Below are 13189 nucleotides of genomic sequence, written 5' to 3' on the forward strand. Positions count from 1 at the left end.
AAAATATTTTGTCTAAATTCTTGACCCCCACTATTTTTGAATTTTAAAGGAAAATTTTCTTCATGAAAAATTGCATTGCCTGATTCAAAAATCACTTTATTTTCAATATTAAAAAATCTATAGGCTGTGCTATTTTTTGTATATGCAAGACAGACACAGGTGGTAGTTCTAACACCCAATTTGGGCCTTTTAGGATCTGTTAGCCTCACAAATGCCAAACAACCCCAAACTTTAAAATATCCTAAACTTGGCTTATACCCTCTCCATAATTCAAAAGGTGTAGTTTTTAAATTTTTATAAGGCACCCTATTTAAAACATGGCAAACAGTCAAAATTGCTTCACCCCAAAAACTTGAGAGAGCGCCTGAATCAATAAGCATGGCATTTGTCAATTCAATCAAAGTTCTGTTTTTCCTTTCAGCCACACCGTTTGAAGCAGGTGAGTATGGTGCAGTAGTTTCATGAATAATTCTCAATTATTGAATAAAATAATTAAACTCATTTGAATCATACTCTCGACTTCTATCACTTCTAAATCTTTTTATTTTTCTACCAAATTGATTTTCAATTTCATGGAGGAATTCTTTGAATTTTTCAAAAGCATCACTTTTATTTTTTAATAAATAAACATACGTGTATTTTGAAAAATCATCAATAAAAGTGATAAAATATCTATTTCCTCCACGAGTTAAAATTCCTTCAGATTCACAAAGATCGGTGTGAATTAGATCTAACAATTTGGTATTCTTTTCAACACTTTTATGAGGTCTTTCGTAATTTTTGCTTGACTACAAACTTCACATTTTTTAAAATCTTTTTTCAGTATGGGAATTAATCTTAAACTACTCATGATTGCAACATATCTACTATTAATATGACATAAACATGTATGCCAAAAATTTAAAGAAGAAAGCATATAAACAGAAACATCCGATACTTTATTATCAACATTCAATCACAAACATAACCCTTGCCCACGAAAACTCTATTTTTAGTAATAACATATTGATCAGATTCCATAGCTTGCTTGAAGCCAACTTTGTTGAGTAGAAAGCTTGACATCAAATTCTTCCTCATAGACGATGTATAGAGCACATCTTTGAGCGTTAATATACGTTCAGAGGTGAATTTCAGCTCGACCTCACCACTCCCAAGGACTTTTGTTTTGCTTGAATCATCAAGTATAACAGATTTCTCTTCTTCAAAGGGAGTATACCTTTTGAACCAATCTTTATCATAGCAGACATGTCTATTGGTACTAGAATCTGCCCACCACCCTTCAACAAATTGAACCATGTTAACGTCTCTAATCATTGCCACAAGTGGCTCTTCAGTTACGTTCACTTGAGGATTATTTCCTCGCTTTCGAAATTTGTAAATTCAAGCAAAGTGCTCACTTTTGCGACAGACAAAACAAGCTTGAATTTGTGAAGAGGGTTCTTGGTTCTTATCCTTTTGATTTGAAAAATCTTTTTTGTGAGGTCTACTAAGTTTTTTGAAATTTTTTCTTTACGGCTTCAAATGACTATTTTTTGAAATCTGACATTTGGGCAAGCCACCATTTTCAGAAATTAAATTTACCTTTGTCATGGAATTCTCATTTCCATTTTGAACCATCAAAGCATCTTGGCCTCTAGCTTCCTCCTTTACACGAATACGCGTAATTAAGGTCTCCAGGGATGTCTCCTTTTGTTTGTAGCGCATCGGCTTTTGAAACTCCCTCCACGAAGGTGGTAGCTTGTCAATGATGCCACAGACAATTAGATTGTCTCCAATCTTAATGCCTTTGGATCGAACTTCAGCTACAACCATTTGAAAATCCTGTGCTTGTTCTGCGACAGACTTTCCATCTACCATTTGATATCGAAAGAAGCGACTTGCCGCATATTTTTTTGCTCTAGCTTCTTCCGTATCATATTTATTCTGTAAAGCTTTCCAAATTTTCTTCGCAGAGGAGTAAGTGGTATTGTAGAAATCATAAAATTGATCCGCAAGACAATTTAAAAGGTAACGTCGACAATTATATTCATCTTTTGTATATTTTTCAATATTTTCTTTGTGAGCTTTGACTTGGGCTTCAGTCATGTTCTCGGTAGTGATCTTGTTTGGATTCTTTGCAGTGAGAACATAGGAGACGTTGAGAAGGCTTAGATAGAAGAGCATCTTGCACTTCCATCTTTTGAAATGGGCTCCCTTGAAGCGGAAGGGCTTGTTGAGATCTCCAACGTTTTCCATGGATTTTTCGTTTGAAAGCTCCATGTTGAGTCTCCTTAAAATTGTTAGTGAAATTCACAGTAATAAAATGAAAAATTACAATGAAATGAAAAATTCAAACGAAACCAGCTTGGACTGAGGCACGAAAATCTCCCTCTCTTTAAGGAGATTCAAGCCCTCTGCGGTATGTAAAATTTCAATTGAACCGGTGCAGAAGATCTTCTCTTGACTTGTCTCCTTCAGCATACAACAGCCAAACTGATTGTCGTATAGCTCGAATAAACTCTGCACAAGATATTGAGCTCAAAGCTGCTATAAAAACAACACCTCTCTTTTATCTGGAAACTCTTAATATCTCGACACTATCTTATTTTCTTTTCTTTTTCACTATACATAGCAAGCTGAAAGAATGACTTTTCTCTCTACAATGTCGTGCATGAACCCCAGCCACCTATATATAGAACTTTTTGAAAGGCAAAAGCTGAACGTCAGTGACTTAGTCCTTTGAATAACAAGAATTTGGCTTTATTACGGAACCTACTAGCATAAGTTGCATTCCAAAAACTGCTCCTAGATTCTAGAAACGGAAGAGATACAAAACGGCTAATTTTTCATTCGTTAAAGCCAGTTTGACTAGGATTACAAGCAGGTGGGTTGATGGAGTCAAAGATATCAAACCCAGATTTCGGCCTATTTCAAAGTTCAAAACTTGAATGCCAAAAACAAATAACAATAGAGACGGGTGAAAGACGAAACTAATATTATCTATTAAAAAAATATCAACAAGATCCATTATTATTAAATTGGAATGTAGAGTCCACTATCTATATCATTTAAATTGTAAGATTTAATTTATAAGATTTAAATTTTAAAATTTCTTGTACAAATCAAATTATGTCATGTAAATACTTTAGTAGATGTGTTATCCATATCGACTTATGAATAAAATTTTTGTCTAAAAATATGTAAATTAATTTCAATTTCAAAAAGTAGGAGAATCATCAATACAAACGTGGAACCTATGCAAATATAAATTAGCATCTAAGAACTATTCTTAAAAGATGTTAGAATTAGGAGTGTAACAGGTCGGATTCAGTCATGTTTTAGACAATTTTTAGAACTAAACTAGTATACACCAGTTTTTAAAATTTAAGAATCGATTCACTATTGAAATTGGAACTTCTAGTTTTTCTTATTTCGGTCCGGTTCGATTTTGCAGTTTTACGAATAAACAAAATGACACTCCAACAAAATTTTAACAAATGATTGATCCATATCCCTATTTTATGTTATCTTAATGTTATATTAATTTTATGTTATAAAATTAAAATTGATATGTTATATTAAGATTCAAATGTTATATTAAAAATTATAAGATTAATTTATGTTATATCATAATTAAATATTATATTAAGATTTGTAACATTAATTTTATGTTATATCAGATGTTATATTAATTTTATGTTATAAGATTAATAGACATGAGTAATAAGATTTTAAAATTTCGTGTTATATAGATTAGCATTTCATCATATAATACCTATTATATATATATATATATATATATATATATATATATTATATACTATATAGACCCATGGATTCATGCCAATCGTGTCACTTAATTTGCTTTAAGTGGTGCAAATTATACTAGGTATTGGTTTTAGGCAACATAGTCTTGTGACAGGTTTTGGGTTTTCATGCTCAATTTAAAATTACTAGCATATTAACACCAAGAAAATCATAAAATTAAACGAATACGTGTGTAGGCATTTCTCGTCGTATTTACTAATATTGCTTAATGCTAACGGCTACAAAATTTAAACTCTTTTTTTTTTTTTTTAATAAAGCATATTATATAAGAAAGAAAGATACAAAGTTTAAAGAGGATCATTTCTACTATCAATATACAAAAACATCTAGAAATTTTATCTAAGAGTAGGTTTCCAAAAACTTGATTGGTAATTGTGCAATTGAGTGTGCACATCGATTTTGAGATCGATGTATTTTAGCAAATTTTCAATCTTGATGAAGATTGGCTATGTGCTGAATGTCCTCAATAATTGTTAAAATTTTCCAAAATGAAAGGAATTTTGGCTACAAAATTAAACTTAACTACAAAGAACTTGCAAAATCACATAAAAGTATTTTATATATAATATAAAAAATTATACCGCGTTTAATTCGATTCGAACTGGTATTTTGAAATCCAAAATGGGACGAATTTTCTATCAATTTTACTAAATAAAAACCGATATGGAAGGACCGATTCAAAACTAGATCAAATGAAAATCCAGGTTCAATCCAATTCATCGATTTTTCAATTTTTTGTTTTACGGCTGTAGTTAGAAACTAGGAAATATTTGCAAATTGCAATACATGGATATTTTTCTCGTAATGCTGTGAATAGGGCTATACAAAAAATTGGCCAACCGACCGGGATCGACTCAAACCGGCCGAAACCAGCAGGGAACCGGTCGGCCGTTGGTGGTAAATTATCAAAACCGGCGTCAGCCGGTTCGGTCCCGGTTTGAACCAGCCAAAAACCGATAAATCGGCCGACGTCATATACATTTATTTATTTTTAAATATATTCATTCATTAAATGTCGCCGTTTCACTTAAATAAGTGAAACGACATCGTTTGCATCTTAAGTTTAGAATAAAAAAATAAAGGGAACGCGACGCCATTCCTACTACTAGAGCATATTATCCCCCAGCCCAGATTCCTCCTCCATCTTCTCAGACTTTTCTCCTTCGATTTCGAGCCCCCTTAGTGCCGCCCATTCCAGTGACCAGTCTAGGCTGTCCAGCGACTCCAGCCACTCACCAACACCTAGCGGTTCACCGTCCAGCAGCGGCACAGCCTCCACCGCTCCACGTTGGCACGTTTCTCCGGCAAACGACGCAACCTCCAGTATATTTTTTAGGTATGATTTTGTGAGATTTATGAGGATGAGAATTCTAAAATATAGTGTTAAATTTAGTGATGACTGTCGATTGATGAGTCTGATTACAGTGATTAGTGATTTTCGTGAAATTTATTTTTTGATTGTGCCTTGTGGTATTTGGGTCTAGGGTTAGGGATTGTGTTTTCTGGTTTGGGATGGTGAAATAGTGAATCGGTGATGAACGGAAAATGATTGAACACCATGTTGTGACTGTGCAGTGTGCATTCACGGATTGAAGATGTTTTATAGATTTTGTACAATGAACAATCGGTGGTTTTTGTCATTTTGAAGATGTAATTTGATAAATGTTCATAACTTTATTGACAAATGACAATTGTGTTATAAATTTATTGACAGTTTTGTTGATTGAGAGTTTTGTTGAAAGTAAAATAATTTGTGATGTTTATTGAAAGTAAAATAATTTGTGATGTTTATTGAAAGTAAAATTTATGATGTGTTATAAATAATTTGTGGTGTTTATTGACAATAAATGTTCATAATTTATTGAAAGTAAAATAATTTGTGAGATTTATGAGCGATTTAAAATGTAGATTAAAATATTAGATTTGTGATGTTTGCCACGTTGCAAACTAGCTGCTGTGTAATTGACAATTCAATTGTGTTGATTTTTTTGTTCTTTATTGGTTTTACATGTTAGATAGATTCTTCGTCAAGTCCAATTGATCTTGATTCGAACTCCCAAATACCAAAACCTTCAGCTTCAAGTGCCCCTAATAGTAGTAATTGTCCACTTTTTAAGAAACGGAAGGGGAATGATCCGTCAATTGTTTGAGACCATTTTACAAAAGTTGAGGATTGTTCCGTAGATGATCCTAAGGCCAAGTGTAATTATTGTGGCAAGATATACGCTTGCCACTCGAAGAGGAATGAAACTTCAACCATGCAAAACCATCTATCTTAATGTCCCAAAAATCCTTGTAAACGTGGGCCTTTAGATAAATACCAAACAACATTGACAAGTGAGGTATCCTCGGAGGGGTTTGGTGAGAGTGATAATTCTTTAAGAAATCTTATAACCCATAAATATAGTGAGGAGGCTATGAGGATGGCGCTTGCGGAGATGGTAATCCTCGATGAATTACCATTTAGAATTGTTAAAGGATAATGATTTAAGAAGATGGTTTGGTTGCTTGAATCTAGATTTAAAGTGTCATGTCGAGTGACGGTTGTAAGAGATTGTATGAAACTATTTGCATCTGAAAAAGTCAAACTTAAAAAGTTATTTAAAGATGGGGAAATGAAGATTTCATTAACTACTGATACGTGGATATCGGTACAAAATCTTAATTATATGTGCCTAACTGCCCATTTTATTGATAGTGATTAGAAATTGCAAAAGAAAATCATTAATTTTTGTTTAATCCCTAATCATCGAGGGGATATCATTGAAAAATATGTTGAATCATGCCTCCTTCATTGAGATGTTGATAAGATATTTATTGTTACTATTGATAATGCTAGCTCAAATGATACTGTAATTGCATATTTGAGACATTTTTTAACAAAGAATATGTTGGAGGGAAAGTATATGCACATGAGATGTGCTCATATTCTGAATCTTGTCGTGAATGAGGGTCTTTAGGAGTGTGATGATGCCATTACAATGGTTAGAAATGCGGTTAGATATGTGCGCTCTTTCCCTACAAGATTAGACAAGTTTAAGAGATGTGCAGAAAAGGAAAAAATTGATTGTAAAAAAATGTTGTGTCTTTATGTGCAAACCTGATGGAATTCAACTTACATGATGTTGGCTGTTTAGAAATTTGAGAAGGCTTTTAGGCGAATGAAGAGTAAGGATTACAATTTTCTTTCTTACTTTAAGGATGGAAACATTGGGCCTCCTAGAGCTGACGAGTGGGAGACAATGCGGGTTTTTGTGAAATTTTTGAAGATGTTTTATGATGTCACTTGTCGATTTTCTGGTTCTTTACATGTCACGGCAAACACAAATTTTTTGGAGATTTGTATGCTCCAAAAAGAGTTGGTTAGACTGTGTGAGAGTGAGAATACTTGTTTGATGAACATGACCATAAGCATGAGAATGAAATTTGATAAGTATTGGGGTTCATTGGATATGATGAATTTGTTGTTGTTGATTGTAATTGTCCTTGATCCACGTAGTAAGTTGAGGCTTCTTACTTTTCACTTGAAAAAAATTTATGATTAGAATTTGGCTGAAGATTTGTTGTCGAGGGTGAGACAATTATTATCAGACATGTATGTGGAGTATAATGCTACGTCCGGTTCTTCCTCGAGTAGCAGAGAACATGTTTCCCCTCCGACATCTGCACTTCCAAATGATGTTAAAGACAATCATGAGTTACAAATTTTTTATGAGTGGTTGCTAGTATCGACTGCCTCTGGATCTACAGCTACCAAAACAGAGATTGACTGGTATTTATCATATGGTTGTGAGACATTCAGTTAATCTTTTGACTTGTTGAATTGGTGGAAAGTGAATGAGCCTAACTATCATATACTTGTGAGGATTGTACGAGACGTGTTAGCCATGCCTGTTTCCACGGTTGCATCAGAGTCAACATTTAGTACGGGAGGTCGTGTACTTGATCCTTTTCGGAATTCCTTGGCTCCGAGAACTGTTGAGGCACTTATTTGTACTTAGAATTGGTTGCGACATCCGTCAACGCCAATTGATATTCGAGACTCCATGGATAATGTTGAGAGCTTTATAGTAGAATTTGGTAATGTGTTTTTCTCATTCAATTTCTATATTCATTTATTTTTATAACTTAATTTAATTTTTTTTTCATTATCCTAATTTACTAATATTGATTATTTGGTGTTTTTCTTATAAAGTTAGGAGTATCATACATTACAACTATTGATGATTGAAGAGTAGAAGACTGCAGTCGAAGAATGAAAATTTTTTGAGTTTTATTCAAGAACAATTGTTATTTGTTACTTACTTGCTTAAGACAATTTTTTTTTGTTTGTAATGTGTATTAAACATCTAATGGTGTTTTTTTTATTTATCTAGTAATTAGTAATTTAGTATATAAGATAAATAAGACTATAAAATATAAGTAGTATATATGTAGTAGTTATTAGTTACTAATAATATATACATGGCATGATTAAAATTAAAAAGAAATTGAATAAATAAAATTAATTTTAAAAATTCTGTAAAAAAATTTGAAATGTAGATGATCTTGAATAACAAATTAAACTCAAAAAGAGGTTGAATTGAGTTTTAAAATAGTCCAAATAGAGTGGCTCAAACTAATAAACTGACTGTGAACCAGCCGATTTCTCCCCCTCCCAGATCGGTCGGTTTCGGCTGGTTTAGCCTCTCCAAAAAAGCGGTCGGTTTCAGTTTGGGCTCAAAACCGAACCGATAGATCAGTTTTTCAGCCTTAGCTGTGAAGCCAAACGTGTCGACATGTCGTCGACGTGTCGTGGCATGTCTCTGGTCTAAAACGGCGTCGCAGGTTGTAGACGTCGACACCACTTTAGAAGCTCCCTTCACTCTCTGTGCCTCGATTTCCCTCTCGCAGTCCCCTTTGATGGCGTTTCTACCCCACCGATATCTATGGTTTCTCGTGAAGTTCAACAGAGCCAGGTACCATTCGCCCTACCTCTCTTTACCAAGTTCGTTATTTTCATTTCCTTATTCAACCGGCCTAGATTTTCCATCAAATTCCTTGAATGACCGGCCACCACCGGATCACATCACCTGCAAAACGAATCTCGAAGAACGCTTCGTTCTTGAGCAACTCTCTGACCTCTTACCAATCTCCCCTGGTAATGCTTCCGCCCCGAACCTATTTAAAGATTGCAATCCAAGAAAACAAATAGCACAAGTTAGGGCAGTTGACGGGTTTTTGTTACCCGAAGAGAAATTACGAGGGATCTTCCTTCAGAAGCTGAGAGGCAAAGCTGCAATTGAGGAGGCTTTGACAAATGTTGGTGTGGAATTGAGTCTTGATGTTGTTGCTAAAGTAGTGAACAGAGGAAACTTAGGTGGCGAAGCAATGGTTATCTTTTTTAATTGGGCAACAAAGCAGCCGGAGATACCTAAGGACATTAATAGTTATCGCGTGATAATAAAAGCGCTAGGGAGAAGAAAATTCTTTAGATTTGTGACGACAATGCTGCGTGACATGAGGATCGAAGGCGTTAGCATTGATTTGGAGACGCTATCGATTGTGTTGGACAGTTTCGTTAGGGTCCATCAAGTGTCAAAAGCAATACAGATTTTTGGGAACTCAGAGGAGTTTGGATTGAAATGTGATACCGAGTCTTTGAATGTGCTTTTACGATCTCTCTGTCAGCGGTCCCATGTTGGTGCTGCAAATTCATTTTTGAATTCGATTAGAGGGAAGACACCTTTTGATAGTATGACATACAATATCATTGTTGGTGGGTGGTCGAAATTTGGTCGAGTTAGCGAAATGGAGTGTGTTTTGGAGGCAATGTCGGCAGATGGGTTTAGTCCTGATAGCTTTACTTTCAGTCATCTTATTGAGGGTTTAGGAAGGGCTGGTCGGATTGATGATGCTGTTCAGATTTTTAAGAACATGGAGAAGAAAGGTTGCTTGCCAGACACTGGAGTTTACAATGCAATAATATCTAACTTCATATCTGTTGGAGATTATGATGAATGTGTGAAATATTATAAGAGTATGTTGAGTAATGGCTGTGAGCCTGATATTTCTACTTTTACAAAATTAATTGCTGCTTTTCTTAAGGCTCGCAAGGTTGCTGACGCACTTGAAATGTTTGATGAGATGTTAGGTCGTGGGATTCTTCCCAGTACGGGGACTATAACCTCTTGGATTGAACCTTTATGCCGCTATGGTCCGCCCCATGCTGCTATGGTCATTTACAATAAAGCAAGAAAATTTGGACGTAGAATATCTCTGAGTGGTTATAAGCTATTGCTTATGCGGCTTTCTAGGTTTGGTAAATGTGGAATGTTGTTAAACGTATGGGACGATATGCATGAATGCGGTCATTCTTCGGATATGGAAGTTTATGAGTATGTCATCAATGGCCTTTGCAACACAGGGCAACTTGAAAATGCTGTACTGGTTATGGAGGAGTGTTTGCGGAAAGGTTTTTGCCCAGGCAGGCTTATATATAGCAAACTAAATAACAAGCTATTGGCTTCGGATAAAGTTGAGAGGGCTTACAAGCTGTATTTGAAAATCAAACGTGCCCGTCGTGATGAAAATGCTAGGATATATTGGCGTGCTAATGGCTGGCACTTTTAAACTGGCATGTTTGTCGGCAGCAAGTGCAATTTGTTTGTCCCTTGCTTTGTATTTCCCACAGCGGGTTCATTTCTTGCATGCAGTATGAAATAATCCCTCTAGTAAGTACATGATTGACGTTCTTTTAATAATTTATTTTAGAACCTGGTTTGTACACTCTTTCCGTGCAATCACTTTCTCTGCTTTTTGAAAAACTATGTTTTGAGAAGCTCTGTTTTCCGATAGACCGATATCATTATTTCTTTATGTAATCTTTTATGCGTATCTTGGTAGTATAGCTGTCACAGTGGTATATTTATTTTCAGCTTCTAAGGTTGGCTTGTAAGGTTTCACTGTGCTCATGTGAATCCTCTAGATATTAGGCATATGCAAATCGTCTGAATAAGTCGTCGGCTTTAGCTTCAAATTGTCTGAAATTCAACTTGCTAATTCACGTTATACATATTTATGCATGATGACTGTGAAGGGCATCATCAGTTGGACCTTCACCAAACTGTCATCCAAAGGAATTATGCACACGTTTTCCTTTCCTACCTCTTTGTTCTCATATCGTCCATAAATTCTTTCGATCTTTGATTATTAAATGTAGTTGATTTCACACTCTTTCATCTTAATTATTTATATTTCAACTCTCGATTTTTCTCTGTAAAACTATTTGTACATGATTTCGACTTAGTTTAGCGTTCAGAATATCAGTTATTCATCATATAGTGTGTTCCTTTTGCTATACATGCAAGTCAGGATCTACACGAACTTTTATCTCATGTGTTTGAACATGACATTTAACTTCCCTTTTCTTATCGGCTTCATTGTTCTTAATTTCCAACCTTCTGTTGTCCTGGTTTGGTATGTTTGATTCGTACCATATTAATTTCCAGAAATATAAAAAAGATGAAACAAATTTGCCTGTGCTCAGATTGTAAGATTTTTTTTTTTTTCCTGTTAGTGTATTTTGTACTCGCATTTTATTGTTTGTTTAAATGCAGAGTCTGTTGTAATTATACCTGAAGCTGGAGTGCAACTTGAAGCTCACCAATGGAGGTAGTTCTTTCATCTCAAATTATACTTGCGGTTCCCTTTATGAATCAGTGTATGAAATCCGTTTCGGTTGTGAGTAGCATCAAAGAGACATGAATAGATAGCTGCAAGGCTTATTCTTTTCCAATTCTAAAAGTTTTCTTTCTGCCCTTTTTTCTTAATCTACAGGGGGAGAGTTTTTCGTAGCTTTATTCCTGGTGACAAGATACTGAAGCCTCTCCTCGTTGAGAAATATGACACCATTCACTTGTTAATGGAGACTGGAAAGATATGTTGGTGCATGCCCGTTATATTTTACACCCGGATATCATTATCGTTAAACATGCTAAAAGGACGACGGTATATATCCTGTTTAGGGCATTGAAAACTTGTGATGCCACATGGATACTTGAATCAAGTTAGAAACTAGAAGCCAGTGGTGATGTGAAATCTGGCGAGAACTGTGAAGCAGAAGATACGGAATTGGAAAAAATAGTAAGGTGGGGGTTTAGTTGTCTATCTTGAGTCAGTTGGGCACAAATAAATTGGTGAATATGAGCTTACATGCCCCTCCAAACGGGATCTTGAGATGAGTTGAGAATTCAATCCGGGGTTTTAGTTGTCTATCTTGAATCAGTTGGGCACAAATAAATTGGTGAATATGAGCTTACATGCCCCTCCAAACTAGGTCTTGAGATGAGTTTCCAATCCATTTCAACTCATCTTATTTCATCTCATCTTTGAATCTAAATGAGGTAGTGTTGAAGTCTTGAAATTTTTCTTTCTTGTTTGTTAAATTTAAGAAATTTGGAAAAAGTCATGTTACCTTAAAAGTCTTTACTGGAATACAAAAACTTGTTCTGCAGGCAGTACAACCGCCAGTGAGACCGTTGCTTCCACTTCTGCGCAGAAGATGATGAAGAACAAAGCTGATGTGTGGAAGCTCAACTATGAGAGAACGCATGCCCTCTAGACTGTAGTTTATGGTAATGGAGGCGGTCGTGTCGGGAGCCCCATTATAATCAATAATACTCAGACACGCTAGAGCTATTCGATTAACGAGGAGTTTCCAGTGACAACTGCCATTGTCCTGTGTCAGCAACTCAGCATGCTAGAGCGCGGGTGTTGGGCCTCTCATTTGCATAGGGTCGTCTGTCTGGCAAAAAATAAAAGAGCCATGGAGTCGGAGACTCGGAGGAAATGTTTTTGACCATTTTTTTAACTATTATTATTGTTATTTTTTTATTTATCATGTTATTTTGTATTTATCTATCAATTATCTAATGCCACGTTAGATAATAATAAAACTAAAAACTAGCATAATATTTTTACTCTTATATCTACCATCATATACCCGAGATTTATATGTAGTTTGGGTATTAGGTATTTTGAGAATACATCATTATTATTTATTATTTTATTATTATTTAATATTATATCATTATTTTATTATTATTTTTTTTACTATTATTCATAGAATACCTTAAAAATACTATCCAAATGCAACTTAACGGACGTTCGGACATGGGTGAAAGTTTAGTGTGCTTTCATTTATTTTGTACAATTTTATTTTAAATGGGAAATATTTTTATAAAATCGCTTATTACAAACACTACCTAATTTTAAAAAACAACCTCCACCCGTTATACGAGGTTGAGCTGTATTTAAATTTTTATTACTAAATTTTTTTATTATTTAATTATATAAATTTTATAAAATCACTGGATAAAATACGGACAAGAATATCGTTAAT

The 13189-nt window shown here is 34.7% G+C and overlaps 2 protein-coding genes across 2 annotated transcripts; one reads left to right on the forward strand and one right to left on the reverse strand.

Annotated features, from left to right (window-relative positions):
• Window positions 1–1274: 1274 nt before the first annotated feature.
• On the reverse strand, window positions 1275–2498 carry LOC121263098. Its single transcript, XM_041165891.1, has one exon. It carries the CDS (start codon window positions 2257–2259, stop codon window positions 1510–1512), a length of 750 nt encoding a protein of 249 aa, XP_041021825.1. The 5' UTR covers window positions 2260–2498; the 3' UTR covers window positions 1275–1509.
• Window positions 2499–8603: 6105 nt separating this feature from the next.
• LOC121262892 (putative pentatricopeptide repeat-containing protein At5g43820) lies at window positions 8604–11724 on the forward strand. Its single transcript, XM_041165573.1, has 3 exons — window positions 8604–10524; window positions 11406–11460; window positions 11626–11724. Exon 1 carries the CDS (start codon window positions 8710–8712, stop codon window positions 10417–10419), a length of 1710 nt encoding a protein of 569 aa, XP_041021507.1. The 5' UTR covers window positions 8604–8709; the 3' UTR covers window positions 10420–10524; window positions 11406–11460; window positions 11626–11724.
• Window positions 11725–13189: the final 1465 nt, after the last annotated feature.

The sequence above is a fragment of the Juglans microcarpa x Juglans regia genome, chromosome 4S, assembly GCF_004785595.1.
Source record: "Juglans microcarpa x Juglans regia isolate MS1-56 chromosome 4S, Jm3101_v1.0, whole genome shotgun sequence".
NCBI lineage: Eukaryota > Viridiplantae > Streptophyta > Magnoliopsida > Fagales > Juglandaceae > Juglans > Juglans microcarpa x Juglans regia.